This window comes from Ursus americanus, chromosome 24 (genome assembly GCF_024610735.1).
Source record: "Ursus americanus isolate L20-20 chromosome 24, mUrsAme1.1.p, whole genome shotgun sequence".
NCBI classification, from domain to species: domain Eukaryota; kingdom Metazoa; phylum Chordata; class Mammalia; order Carnivora; family Ursidae; genus Ursus; species Ursus americanus.
In genome coordinates this window covers 31,476,677-31,491,754 of record NC_142150.1, presented here as the reverse complement: position 1 = coordinate 31,491,754, position 15,078 = coordinate 31,476,677, and the positions used below count along the sequence as shown (strand labels likewise).

Here is a 15,078-nt window from a genome sequence, read left to right as displayed (position 1 = left end):
GGGATCAAGCCCCAGGTCCGGCTCTGTGCTCAGCACGGAGTGTGCTTGAGAGATTCTCTCTCCCTCCCCCTCTACCCACCCCCGCCTTGTGCTTGCTCGCGCACTTTCTCTCTCTCAAATAAATAAAATCCAAAAAAAAAAAAAAATGTGACACTTAACCAGAATGTGAAATCAGAAATATGAAATGTCCAAAAGAAGAAAAAAGTTAAATGCCAGGAACACAAAAGTGTTGACATATGGAAATATTCTTGTATGGGAAGACTAAATGTCATGAATATGTCAATTCTCTTTAACTTCAAATGCTAATTTCATGTGAATTTAAATTTCAAGCAAAAATACTAATTAAAAAATTTGCTAGGGCAAGCTTATTTTGAAGTTCAAGTGAAAAAATTGAAAAAGCTGGAAAATTCTGAAAGCAAAGAATAATGAGAGCCTGGCCCTACCAGATATTAAACCATAGCCTCCAATATTTGCAGTTGGTACTGGGTTATAAATGGATAGATAGATAGTGAACCAGAAAGTCCAGCAATAAACTACTGGGTATTTACCCCAAAGATACAGACGTAGTGAAGAGAAGGGCCATATGCACCCCAATGTTCATAGCAGCAATGTCCACAATAGCTAAATCGTGGAAGGAGCCGAGATGCCCTTCAACAGATGACTGGATTAAGAAGTTGTGGTCCATATATACAATGGAATATTACTCAGCTATCAGAAAGAATGAGTTCTCAACATTTGCTACAACATGGACGGCACTGGAGGAGATAATGCTAAGTGAAATAAGTCAAGCAGAGAAAGACAACTATCATATGATTTCTCTCATCTATGGAACATAAGAACTAGGATGATCAGTAGGGGAAGAAAGGGATAAAGAAAGGGGGGTAATCAGAAGGGGGAATGAAACATGAGAGACTATGGACTATGAGAAACAAACTGAGGACTTCAGAGGGGAGGGGGGTGGGGGAATGGGATAGACCGGTGATGGGTAGTAAGGAGGGCACGTATTGCATGGTGCACTGGGTGTTATACACAACTAATGAATCATCGAGCCTTACATCGGAAACCGGGGATGTACTGTATGGTGACTAACATAATATAATAAAAAATCATTAAAAAAAAAAAAAAAAAAAGAAAGTCCAGCAATAAGAAACAAAGCAGTTTAATGAAGGAAAACAGTTACAACCATTAGAAGGAAAGGAAAGGAAAGGAAAGGAAAGGAAAGGAAAGGAAAGGAAAGGAAAGGAAAGGGAGGGAGGAAGGGAGGGAGGGAGGAAAGGAGGAAGGGAAGAAGGGAGAAAAGGAGGAAGGTAGGGAGGGGAGGGAGGGAAAGGAGGGAGGGAGGAAGGAGGGAAAAGAGGGAGGGAGGGAGGGAAAGAAAGTCCAGCAATAGAACACAGTGCTTTAAAAATTGTATATAATTAAGGGCCACTTCAAATCAATGAGGAAGAATTCTTCATTAAGAGTTTTTGGTAGGGATGCCTGGGTGGCTCAGTTGGCTGAGTGTCTGACTCTTGATCTCAGCTCAGGTCTTGATCTCAGGATCATAAGTTTAAGCCCTGCACTGGGCTCCACACTAGGCATGGAGCTTACCTAAAATAAATTGTTTTAAAAAATCAAGTTTTGGGAACATGTAGATAGATATTTGGGGAGAAAATCAATATATACTAGAGTAAACTGCAGGTGAATCCAAAGTTTAGATACGTAAAGTAAACCCATATAATACTTGGATAAACTATTAAGGAATTTAAAATACATAGAGAAGTCTCTATAAATATATGAGGGCTCTAAAAAGGCTGTTTGAAACAAAATATGCTTAATATTCAAGTTGTGCGTTCTTATGGTGTGTGTGTGTGTGTGTGTGTGTGTGTGTGTGTGTGTGTGTGTGTATGTGTGTGTGTGATTGTGCTCCTGTCATTGTTAAGATTAGGTACACTGACACCAGGGTATTTCAATCTCAGCACTGTAGACATCTGGGTCAAATAATTCTCTGTTGGGGAGCCTGGGGACTCAGTCGGTTAAGTGTTTGACCTTGATCTCAGCTCAGGTCTTGATCTCAGGTTTGTGAGTTCAAGCCCCCTGTTGGGCTCCATGTTGGGCGTGGAGCCTACTTAAAAAATTTTTTTTTCAATAATAATTCTTTGTTGTGGTAAAAGGGACTTTACAGACATATTAAATTACTGATCTTGAGACAAAAAGGTTAACCTGGGTTACCCGGGTGAGTCCTATAATCACCGGGAAGATCAGAGTCAGAAGAAGGAGCTGTGATGAAGGAAGAAGAGGCTGGATCGATGGAAGAAGGGGCCACGAGCCAAGGAACGCAGGCAGCCTCTAGAAGCCGGAAAAGGCAAAGAAATGGACTCTCCCCTGGAGCCTCTAGAAGCAATACAGCCTTGGCAACAGCCTGATTTAAGACTTATTTCAGACTTCTGACCTCCAGAACTGTAAGATAATAAATTTGTGTCATTTCAAGCCACTGAGTTTGTGGTAAGACTTTATAGCAACAACAAGCAACGAATCCAGCACCAATACGTTACACAATAACTCTCATAGCAGCATTGCGGTAAGAAACGCGATACTGTTTTCCCCTGCCCAGTGGTCATTTGCCCTTTCTCCCCCTCAGCCTGCCCCCGGGGTCCAACAAGGTGTCATCACTTTCTCAGCCCCTCTCACAACTCCATTTGCCTTTCCTTTGATTTCAGCACCTCAATTTCCCTTTTAGGGAAACCGTGCCACTCAATCATGTACTTTGGGTGGGCTCCCCACTAGATATAATCTGCATTTCAGCTCTAAAGGAGGGTATGTGGCCTATGCCTCAGGAAAGCGCACATCCCAACCCTCCGATCACAATGAGCAGTTCAGGAATATGTATACAATCCAATCTAGGACAGCCCCCCGCCCCCGCCAGGATGTCTATTGGGCCTTTTGGGTTGAGAGTAGCTCCTCTGTCTGGTCTTAGGACTACAACAGTATAAGATGGAAGCTGGAGGAGACCTCCCCGAAGAGTGACCCTGTCTGGGAATAAAATCAACAAAGAAGAAATCAGAATTGAGAGATTAAAAGAAGCCCAGTCTGGGTAACATCCTCTAAAATCCTGGACGCAGCCATGCCTGAAGCCATCTACTTACAAAAGTCAATACATTCCATGGGGCGCCTGGGTGGCACAGCGGTTAAGCGTCTGCCTTCGGCTCAGGGCGTGATCCCGGCGTTGTGGGATCGAGCCCCACATCAGGCTTCTCCGCTATGAGCCTGCTTCTTCCTCTCCCACTCCCCCTGCTTGTGTTCCCTCTCTCGCTGGCTGTCTATCTCTGTCAAATAAACAAAATCTTTAAAAAAAAAAAAAAGTCAATACATTCCCTTCCTCCCCCACGTGTCCACAACTTGCACATAGAAAGTCCTAATTATGGGATGCCTGGGTGGCTCAGTTGGTTAAGCGTCTCCCATGATCCGAGGGTCCTGGGATCAAGTGCCATGTAGGGCTGTCTGCCGGAAGCCTGCTTCTCCTTCTGCCTGTCGCTCCCCCTGCTGTGCTCTCTCACTCCCTCTTTCTCTCTCTGTCAAATAAATAAATAAAATCTTTAAAAAATTGAGTCGTTTTTTAAAAAATTAAAAAGGTATTTAAAAAAAAAAAGGAAGTCCTAATTAAGACAACTGATGACAGGTGCCTAGGTGGCTCAGACTGATAAAGGTCCCACTCTCGATTTCAGCTAAGGTCTCAGGGTAGTGAGATCCAGCCCCATGACAGGCTCTGGGCTCCATGCACAGCACCGGCTCTGCTTGCGATTGGCTCTCTCCCTCTCCTGCTGCGCCTCCGTGCCTCACACGTGCTCTCTCTCTCTCTCAAAAAAAAAAAAGAAAGAAAGAAAGAGAAAATAGATGAGTATTTCAGCAGTTGGGACTAAGGCAATTTAGAAACATATGAGGAAGGACTATAAAATACAAAATCCCATCTATAATTAACTGAGGAACATGAAGGAACTCAGGAATAATAAGCAGGCTGGGCCTGGAAAGGAAACTGACACGCACTCTCTAGGAATTCCAGAGGTTTCCACTGGAATAATTATTCCAACAACTATGTATTGAGTGCCTAGTATGTGCTTGGTACTGTCGTAGGCACAGAGAATACTGAGGTGAACAAAAAAAAAAGGACAAAATCCCTGCTCTCTTGGACATAATTCTAGAATGTTGGGGGCAGGGGAACAAATTTAAAAATTATATAGTACTTCGAAATGTGATAAAGGCTACAGAGAAAAATAAAGAAGGGGGAATAGGGAATGCCAGGTTGCTTTCGAAATTTTCACAATGAGCCAGTGAAGGAGGGCTTATTTATCCCAACTTCAGCACAAAGGGCTTACGTGATTTGCCCAAGGTTGTCACCTAGCAAGTGGCAGAATCAGAATTTTCTTTTTAAAAGATTTTATTTATTTATTTGACAGAGAGAGACAGCCAGCGAGAGAGGGAACACAAGCAGGGGGAGCGGGAGAGGAAGAAGCAGGCTCATAGCAGAGGAGCCTGATGTGGGGCTCGATCCCAGAACGCCGGGATCACGCCCTGAGCCGAAGGCAGATGCTTAACGACTGAGCCACCCAGGCGCCCCCAGAATCAGAATTTAAAAATGGCGGGGGGGAGGGGTTACATGACCTTTGATCTCTCTTGTAGGTTAGGCTGCCTCCCAGCCCAGGAGTCTGTTCACTGGCAAATCCATTCATCTTTCCCTGGGCTTCGTTATTATTATTGGCCTCTTAGTGGCTTTTGACATTCCTGAGCGTCCTTCCTTTTCCAAACCTTTTTCTTGACTTCAGGGACACTGCTGTTCTAGTTCTGTTTCCCTTCCCAATTAGTTCTGCCCCTTTTGACGTTTCTATTTTTCTTTTTTTTTCCCCCAAGGTTTTATTTATTTATTTATTTATTTATTTATTTATTTATTTGAGAGAGAGAGAACACAAGCAGGAGGAGCAGTAGAGGGAGAGGGAAGAGCAGGCTCCCCACTGAGCAGGGAGCCCATTGTGGGGCTCCATCCCAGGACCCTGGGATCACGACCTGAGCAAAAGGCAGACGCTTAAACGACTGAGCCACCCAGGCACCCCTAAAGATTTTATTTTTAAGTAATTTCTACTCCCAACATGGGGCTCGAACTCACAACCCCGAGATCAAGAGTCACATGCTCCACTGACTGAGTCAGCCAGGCGCCGCCTGACTTTTTTATTCCTCTCACCACTTGAATATGGGTCACCAACTACAACTCCCCATATTGAACCCTATCGGGGAACACCACTCATTCAGATCATAGTCTTTGTGAGTTGCACAGTACACAGCTCAGGCAGATGCATGTAACAACCCTACACCTTTTGCCCTTCTCTTATCTATGCTACTAACTTCAGTTCCCTTTCCCCAGATTCTCCCAAAACTTTATGGGTAGCTTCTGCTTTGCACCGCTGGAGAATATGGTAGAGCAGCCTGCATCCCCCACCCACCATCCTTGCAAGAAGCTTTTTACCTCTCAGTGCCCGCAGGCGTCAGTGGGGCAGAGAGTGGATGTTTTCTTGGCACCACCAATGCACAAAACCTAGAACAAAGAGTGCCCTTGGTAGATGGTCTCTATTGGTAATTATTGTCTAGACACTATTGTTAGTTATCAATTGTATTGATGTCTAAATAATTTCTGGATTTAGTTAGAAGCAACTTGTAAGTTTCTTATAACTCTAAAAGCTACAATACACACACACACACACACATATATATATATATTTTTAAAGATTTTATTTATTTATTTGAAAGAGAGAGTAAGCACAAGCAGGGGGAAGGAGCAGTGGGAGAATCAGACCCCCCACTGAGCAGGGAGCCTGATGCAAGACTCCATCCCAAAGCCCGGGGATCATGACTTGAGCTGAAGCCAGGCACTTAACTGACTGAGCTACCCACGCGCCCCTATAATTTAATATATTTTTGTGAGCCAAGCTGGGTAGGCATATTATTTCATTCAATCCACACAATTGTGTAGAATAGACATTACTATACTTATTTGTCTAAGAAAATTCAAAGAGGTCTTGTGACTGCCTACCATCACAGAGTTAATAACTACTAGAAACGGAATTTAGACCAGGTCTACTGGCCTTCAAAGGCCATGCTCCTTCTGGCTTTATAAGCTGCCTCCCAGTACCACCTAGCACCATACTGTGTACAGGATAATAATAACTAAAACTATTTCAGGGGCTCCTGGGTGGCTCAGTCGGTTGAATGAACAACTATTGGTTTGGGCTCAGGTCATGATCTCAGGGTCCTAAGATGGAGCTTGGCATCAGGCTGTGCTCAGTGCAGGGTCGGCTGAAGATTCTCACCCTCCCTCTGCCCCTCCCCCTGGCTCATGCTTATTTTCTCTCTCTCTCAAAAAAAAAAAAAAAAAACTATTTCAAAATACAGTTTTTAAAAAATCTTATCCTATACATAATTCCAATTGCCAGTCAATAATAAACCTGAGGAGCGCCTGGGTGACTTAGGTAAGTGTCCAACTCTTAATTTTGGCTTGTGTCATGATCTCTGGTGGTGAGATTGAGCCCTGCACCTGGCTCCCCACTCACCCCAGAGTCTGCTTGAGATTCTCTTCCTCTCCCTCTGTTCCTCTCCCTGCTCTCGCTCTCAAATAAATAAATAAATAAATACATAAATAACGCTGAAAAGTAGGTAGTAGTGTTCTCCTTAGATACAAAGACTGAATAATAGAAGATCAAATGTTTTTTGATTCATTTAGATACAAAGGAGAGCCAGGATCCAAATACAAGTCTCTAGGTACTTCATTCTCTGAGCCATGCTCTGCCTCCCTAAGTGTTGTTTGCTACAGAACATTTCAGCTGGGGGCTGAAGGGTTAAGGACAATGCCTTTTCCCTTTTGCCTTTACTAGCCTGTGGCTTCCAGGGCACTGAAGTATTTGTTCATTCGTGCAATATTTACTGAGCACCTAGTATGTGCCAGGTGCCGAATAGACAACAGTGAACAAAGGCTGTCCCAGTTGCTGAACTCACAGATCTTGCATTCTGGTGGAAGACACAAACAAATAATTTCAGACAATAAGTGCTACCGGACAATGTGGTAGGAAATAAGGGGGAGGTAAATTTAAATTGAGGTCAGAGAAGCCATTTCTGAGAAGGTGACATTAATTGAATGAATGAATAGCACCCCCCTGATTAATTCATTGCTCGATATCAGACTTAACTAGTTTTTGTTGGCCACTGAGTTGTTTAGGGTTCTGAATACCCTTGTACCTTATGTTGCAGATGCCCAAAGGGCAATTGGTAGAGGCAAAGCATAACGGAGAACTCTGTTTCAATTCCTTCATTCCTCTGACCTTGCCTTTGCTGTCAGGGTCACACCCCCCATGACCACGCCCATTCTTCTCCTTCGGACGCTCCCGGCCTGCGCAAGCGCAAGAGAAACTGCCATTCCTAGTGGCGGGAGCGGATCCCACTATAGGACGCATGCGCACCCGGCCCGTAAGCCCCGCCCCGACCCCTGCTCTGGCTCGCGAGCGCCTGCCGTTTCTCGGGGCGGGGCGGTGGGCGAGGACGGGGCGGGGAGGCGCGCGCCGGTGCGTGCGTGCGCGCGCGCCGAGGGCGGGCCAGTGAAGCCGGCGGACCTGGCACGTGATCCGGGAGCGGCTCGGTCGCTTGGTGGCTCTGTCTTTCTGTCCGTCCGCGGGTGCCATCATGGCGGACGCGGCCAGTCAGGTGCTCCTGGGCTCCGGCCTCACCATCCTGTCCCAGCCGCTCATGTACGTGAAGGTGCTCATCCAGGTATGAGTCGTCGCCATCCCCATCCCCGCCCGGCGCCTCGTTGAGTCGCCGCTGCCCTCGGCGCTTGGCGATCGGCTCCAGCCTTCCCGGGCCTTCAGTCCCCTGAGATGCTGCTCCTTCCCTGCTGCCCCTTCCTTCCCCTTAGGGACAGCTTCCACTGCCCGCGGCTCTTCTTCCCCTGCCCGTGGGCCTTCCCCGGTCTCGCCTCCCTGCTAAGCGGGGAGGCCCGATCCTTTCCCGGTAGCCAACTGCCGTCCTGCCCTGCCCGTCCTGGTGGCTCCTCTGAACTTTGTTTTTTCTTCCCTGAGGTTGGTCCTGGCCAGTTGCCACGACGAGCTTCCCAACCCTCCCCTTCTGCCCCTCTGAAATCAGCATTCACCACCTCCTCCGCCCCAAACACAAGACAGGAAATCTGTTAAAGACAAATTTGAAATTCGAGGGAGCCAACACTTTATTAGCTTTTTTTTTTTTCCCCTTTCATTTTTACTTGCTACTGTTACTGCTGCTATTCTGTTCCGAAATTTTAGCACCAGATACCCAGGTAAACACAGGGAGCTTTTTCAGAAGTGGTAATGAAGTGGTTGCTGATTCAAATTTCGGAAGGATTCACTGAGCTCACTGAGCGCTCTCCAACAGCAGCCCCTGTGGCTCATGACAGTGAAAATCACATCTGTCTGAGCTGGAAATAGTTCAGATGAAAGAGTTCAAGCATTTGTGTTAGTTTCTGATTTGCTGTGAAATAATCTTTAAATGGCTATTTTATATTCACAGACAAGTAAGCCAGGTTTTAACTGATGATACACCCTTTGATAGTATTTTCAATTGCCTTTCTAGAATTCCCTGTGATGGGCGTGTCATTCATTTTTTTTTTAAATCTTTGTTGAAAGTTGACATAATTATGTCATGCATAGTACCAAGGAAGGAGCAGTTGTTAGAACCCCTGTCCTTGCGTGTCCTACCTTTCTGTCAGAAATATGCAAGACACTAGGGAGAGCCACATTTCTTATTCTTGAGTTGATGCTTCTCCAAAATGTTTTGCTTGGTTGACCCATTGGATTCAGATTCCATATGTAAAAGGCTGCTATAAAATAAATTATTTGAACTAAGAAGGAAGACTTTGATTGAAATGTGCTGTGATGTCTAAAACAGAATTGGCACATTTGTAGCTAGATCATGTCTTGAGGTGACATTTCACAGTAAATCTGACATGAGCCCATTACTCAGAACTTCTTCAGGAGGCAGGGTTTTCTAGTGACGTTTAGATCTCTTGCCTCAAAAATTCGAATATCCTTAACCCTGATTACACAACTTCTATGTGTTGCCAAGTGTCTTAAGAGTTTTGGTGTAATTTCCAAATACTGAGTTTTAAAAATAGTGATATGGTAATACTTTCAGGGAGCTCAGTCAGGAGTTATTTAATTGAACAGGTTAAGAATCACAGCAATAGCGGGTCAAAACCAAGTCCTATGGCATTCATTCGCTCACGTTTCCCTGTAGTACTATGAATGCTGAATATATTGTAAAAATAAAATGATACATTAACTCTAAAGTGGCCTTCATTAGGTTGTTAGTGACAATCTGCTTGTTTAACATGAATTTAGCTTGTAATTATTTCCCACATGAATTATCCAGCTCTCTCTGCATTTGCCTTTTGAGTGTTTCATCTTGCTAGCCAAATGCAAAGTTGATGGTGGCTTAGTCTTCTGTTTTGTCCAAATACAAAAAGTGCGTTTGGGGCACCTGGCTGGCTCAGTGGATATAAGGGTCTTTTGATCTCCCAGTTGTGAGTTCAAGCCCCACATTGAGTGTGGAGATTACTTAAAAAAAAAAAAAAAAAAGTGTTAGAGGGGCATCTGGGTGGCTCAGTAAGGTGAGCGTCCCAATCTTGGTTTTGGCTCAGGTCGTGATCTCAGGGTTGTGAGATTGAGCCCTGCGTCGGGCTCCATGCTCAGCACCCAATCTGCTTGAGATTCTCCCTCTGTCCCTCTCTCCCACTCCCCACCCCAGCGCATGTACTCTTTCTCTTTCTCTAAGATAAACAAATAGAGGCGCCTGTGTGGCTCAGTCGTTAAGCATCTGCCTTCACCTCAGGTCAAGATCCCAGGGTCCTGGGATCCAGCCTCACATCAGGCTCCCTGCTCAGCGAGAAGCCTGCCTCTCCCTCTCCCCCTCCCCTTCCCTCTCTCCCTGCTTGTGTTCCCTCTCTCACTATCCCTCTGTCAAATAAATAAAATCTTTAAAAAAAAAAAAAAAGAGAGAGAGAAACAAATCTTTTTTTAGGGTTGCCTGGGTGGCTCAGTTGGTTTAGTATCTGCCTTCGGCTTAGGTCATGATCCCAGAGTTCTGGGATCAAGTCCCACATTCGGCTCCTTGCTCAGCGGGGAGCCTGCTTCTCCCTCTGCCTGCCACTCTTCCTGCTTGTGCTCGCATGCTCTCTCTCTGTCAAATAAATAGATAAAATCTTTTTTAAAAAATCTTTTTTAAAAAAGTGTTAGATTTTCTTTAGAAAATATTTTTGATACTCCTCAGTAAACTATAGCTTTCCTAACACAAAAGTTCCCTTATTTTATTTTCATTTTATATTAGTCTATCTCAGCTACATGGTTTACTTTGTAGAATTTGAACCAAAAGAAAGCTTGGAGTTTATTGAAACTAGTCTTATCAGTTGACAGAATAAGAAACTGACAAGGATAATACTTCTTCCTTGCCTTGGAAAACATACACTGCATTTTAACTGGTGTTAAAAATTATAACCTTGCAGCCAAGACATTGTGGGGAATGTTGCTTGGTATTGATATATTCTCTTGTTTTTAAAGGTGGGCTATGAGCCTCTTCCTCCAACGATAGGACGAAATATTTTTGGGCGGCAAGTATGTCAGCTTCCTGGTCTGTTTTGTTATGGTAAGTGTTTTTGATTTATTTGGAATTTGGAGACATTGAGGACAGCGATAGGTAGACAGGAGTTATGGAAAGAAGAGACACAGAAAGCCTGTTTACATGAAATTTCTATGTAACCATTTCTTTCAACTGGAATTTAAATCTCTGACTTGTGTTCTTAGCTCAGCACATTGCAAGCATCGATGGGAAGCGTGGGTTGTTCACAGGCTTAACTCCAAGACTGTGTTCAGGCGTCCTTGGAACTGTGGTCCATGGTAAAGTTTTACAGGTAAGAAAATCAAGTAATCTTCCCAAAGACTTAGATTGCCTTTTATGCAATCTTGTTCTACTGACCAAGAGCAATTTCAAAGATATATTTATGACCATGTCCTTTCTTGAAAGCATTTACTTCAAATACCCATTCTTAATTCTTTCCTGGGATGCAAGGGGAATTTGTATAAAATGAAGTGATAGATCTTGATCTGCAAGCCTTCTTCCTCGGAACCAGTCATTCTGAGCAGAAACACTTGATCTCCTGTACAGCTCATTTTATTTCTTTGAAGGAGGAAGGAAGCTGATTGAAGCATACATATTTCTTTCTGAAGTTATTTTCCTCTTTTTTTTTTTTTTAAGATTTTATTTATTTGAGAGAGAGAGACAGCATGAGTAGGGGGAGGAGGGAGAGGGAGAAGTAGACTTCTTGCTGAGCAGGGAGCTGATGCAGGGTATGCAGGATTCCATCCCAGGACCCTAGGATCATGACTGAGCCACCCAGGCAGCCCTTTTCCTCTTATTTCTAACATTACTCCTCGTAAAATGTTCTCTGTTACAAACTTATTTTTTATGTATTTATTTTTTTTAATACTTTATTTATTTATTTATTTTTAAAGATTTTATTTATTTGACAGAGAGAGACACAGCGAGAGAGGGAACACAAGCAGGGGGAGTGGAAGAGGAAGAAGCAGGCTTCACACTGAGCAGGGAGCCCGATGTGAGGCTCGATCCCAGGATCCTGGGATCATGACCTGAGGTGAAGGCAGACGCTTAACGACTGAGCCACCCGGGTGCCCCTAAATACTTTATTCATTTTTAAAGTAAGCTCCACTCCCAACGTGGAGCTCGAACTTACAACCCTGAGATCACGAGTCGCATGCTCTATGGACTGAGCCTGCCAGGCACCCCGGAAACTTATTTAAAAGAAAAAAACAACCTAACAAGATGAACATAAAAGTCAGGATAGTGGTTATTTATGGGGAGGGAGAGGGTAAAAGGGACCATGCATGGTGCTCAGGGGTAATGGAAATGATTTTCCTTGACCTGAATCATGACTATATGGATATTTGCTTTTTCGTTATTTATTCCATTGTACATTTGTATTTTGTGCACTGTTTCTGCGAATGTGTTATGTTACATAAATTTGGGGGGGGGCCTTTTTTTTTAACCTCACCAAAGTGCACATCAGTTGCAGGTTAGTGGTTACTTTTGGGAAGTGGGGGAAGAGATGAGAGCTGGAACTTCGCTCTCTATTTCTGTGGCATTTTATTTTAAGAAGGCCAGAGATCTGACACAGTAAGGGCAAATGTTAACATGCTTAATCTTGGTGATGGATATGTAGGTGAATTATTAATTTTTCTTATGTTTGCAGTGTTTCATAAAATGTTTGTTAAAACATCAAGGTTACATTTCTTTCTTTCTCAATGATCCTTTTGTTTTGTCATCTTTTTTTCACCTCAGACGCCAAAGCTAATGCTTCTGGTGGTGCTGGTTTCTCAGTTGTACGAATTACCATGTAGGTCAAACAGAATGGCCCTTTATTATATTTATAAAGGTGTTATGAATACAAATTCTGTACCATTTAGAACAGTCCCTGGGAAGGTATTTAGTATAAGTGTGGTGGAGAATATAAAACGAAGGCATTTCTAGTTCAGTCTCCTACTGGCACCTAGGTATGTTACCCTCTGTGCTCTTAACTCTCAAGAAATGTCACAGTGTATACTAACCAAATTTATATAATATTATCAGCCTATGTAATACATCAGGTATATTCCAAATGGTTACTAACTGCTTCTTTAAATAGTACTTGGCGCAATCCTTCGTTTACTTTTGTAAGCTTTAACATTAACCCAGTTCTAATGTTTTATCACCGATGAGCATGTCTTAATTTTGTTAAACAGTTTCATGATCTCATTGGCTTAGTTTTTTTTAAGTTTTTATTGGAATTCCAGTCAGTCAACATACAGTATAATATTAGTTTCAGGTGTACAATATAGTGACTCAACACTTCCTTGCAACACCCCGAGCTCATCAGGACAGGTGTCCTCCTTCATCCCCATCACCTCTTTCATCCATCCCCCCACTCACCTCCCCTCTGGTAGCCATCAGTTTGTTCTCTCTGGTTAAGGGTCCGTTTCTTGGTTTGCCTCCCTCTGTCTTTTTTTTTTCCCTATGATCGTTTGTTTTGTTTCTTAAATTGCACATATAAGTGCTAATTGGCTTAGATTTTAAATTCTCTTCAGCCTTCCTTGATTTTTGAGTCGGAGATGTTCTTCAGTAGGTTCCTCACATGGAAGCTGTTTCACCCTTCAGTCATTTTGTTATTCTTTACGTTTACTTTTTTTTTTTTTTTTAAAGTAGGCTCTATGCCCAGCGTGGGGCTTTGTGGGGCTTGAACTCTCAAGCCCCATGACACCGAGATCAAGAGCTGTGTACTGTACACTTTACACTTACTCTTCTTGTCATGCCTGTGGGCCGAACGTGGAAACATGCAGGTGGCCCATGGGTCAGAGTAATGGAGTCTTGATGGGCCCATGTTTTTGGTGGGTTGATGACTTTTGTCCCCAGCCACACCATCCCCTGGGCTCAGTGAAAGTGTTGCCCTCACTTAAGTGAGCTTTACATGTGGAAAGGCAGCTGTCACCTAGTCAGCCAGCTTTGCATATAGACTTAGAGCAAAAGTGAAAGTACTGCTTGAGAACAGGTTCCTTTACGTACAGGAAAAGCAAAATAAAGTCAGTTAAGCAGATACCCTGAATATGTGTTTCACATGTGGCCAGATCAATATAATGGGATTGTACTACACGTAGTATCAAAAGCAGCTTTATGCAGTCAGGGAGAAAGACCAGTTCGGGGTCGGTGAAATCGTTAGCCTTTATAAGAAAGAGTTCTGTATATCTGAACAAGAATGGAATTGAATTCTGTTCAGAATAATGTAGAAAGGACAGGTAGAAAATTTTATTAATGGGGTTAAAAAAAGCAAAGTCTAGAAATGAGTGAGAATTTTTAAATATGCCTGAAATTGAAACTATTAGAATTACTCTAACTAAAGACCTGGAATTTGACCCAAAAACATCATTTTGCTTAGTCTTGAAATTTCTTCTCTTCTGATTTTTTTAAAAATCTTTTTACAAAAGAAAATGTCTGTTTTTTTAATCTGGTATGACTAGCAGCTCTGTTGTCTGATTCTTTTATTTCATCTAGCCCATCTTCTGTTTCTGAAATACCCCACAAATTATATTTCCTCTGCCAATATAGTCTGAACTCTGGCAGTATTCAGTATTTTAGAAGAGAACAAAATCTCTCTTGCTTGTTTTAGAAACAGATAGAAACGGAAAAGTGAGGCGATTTGAGCTATTCGGACTTGGCACCAATTCTCTGTTCTTTTGTACGGTGGAAAGAGCCTTGCCCCAATTGGGTATTGGTACCATTTTTTTTAAGTGAGGTAAAATCAGTACATAACATTTTATGTTTCAGGTGCACAACATTATAATTTGACATCTGTATTCATTTCAAAGTGATCTTCTGGTTACCATCCATCACCGTACATTTGACCCCCTTTCCCCATTTCACCCATCTTCCATTCCCTTTCCTTCTGGTAACCTGTTCTTCCTGTCCGTGAGTTTGGTTGGTTGATTGTTTAGAGTCCACATGTGAATGAAATCACAGCTTTTGTCTTTCTCTGATTTATTTCACTTAACTTGATACCCTCAAGGTCCACCCATGTTGTCACAAATGGCAAAATTTCTTTTTCTTTTTCTTTTTCTTTTTTTTATGGCTGAGCTGTATTCCATTGTGCGTTTATACCATGATTTCCTTATCCATTCGTCCATCGATGGCCATTTAGGTTGTTTCTGTATCTTGGCCATTGTGAAAAAATGCTGCTATAAACATCAGGGTGCGTATATTTTATCAAATTAGTGTTCATATTCTTCAGATGTGGAATAGCTGGATTTTATGGTAGTTCTATAAAAATTAAGTAATCTCTGCACAGGGCGCCTGGGTGGCTCAGTTGGTTAAGCGTCTGCCTTCTGCTCTGGTCATTGGGATCGAGCCCATGTCTGGCTCCTTGCTCGTGGGGAGCCTGCTTCTCCGTCTCCCTCTCCCTGCTGCTCCCCTTGTGTGTGCTTTCTCTGACTCTCT

General features: G+C 43.2%; 1 protein-coding gene and 1 long non-coding RNA gene across 5 annotated transcripts in view; one reads left to right on the top strand and one right to left on the bottom strand.

Moving 5' to 3' along the window:
* Positions 1 to 1,253: 1,253 nt before the first annotated feature.
* On the bottom strand, positions 1,254 to 7,496 carry LOC148107863 (uncharacterized). Of its 2 annotated transcripts, XR_015721428.1 has the most exons (4): positions 7,258 to 7,496; positions 5,495 to 5,563; positions 3,126 to 3,305; positions 1,254 to 2,439 (listed from the first exon to the last, which is right to left on the bottom strand). It is a non-coding gene; the product is annotated as an uncharacterized LOC148107863 (long non-coding RNA). The 2 variants fall into 2 exon arrangements; XR_015721427.1 differs by having other exon boundaries at positions 1,254 to 3,305.
* Positions 7,497 to 7,585: 89 nt separating this feature from the next.
* MTCH2 (mitochondrial carrier 2) overlaps positions 7,586 to 15,078 on the top strand; it is a 34,287-nt gene continuing 26,794 nt past the window's right edge. Inside the window, exons 1-3 of one of the 3 annotated variants that reach the window (XM_087854856.1) lie at positions 7,586 to 7,785; positions 10,602 to 10,686; positions 10,845 to 10,951. In XM_087854856.1, coding sequence (XP_087710982.1) covers positions 7,699 to 7,785; positions 10,602 to 10,686; positions 10,845 to 10,951 — 279 coding nt within the window. In that variant the 5' untranslated portion in view covers positions 7,586 to 7,698. The remainder of the gene's footprint in view (positions 7,786 to 10,601; positions 10,687 to 10,844; positions 10,952 to 15,078) is intronic. The other 2 variants (XM_045786665.2, XM_045786664.2) reach the window with 2 other exon arrangements.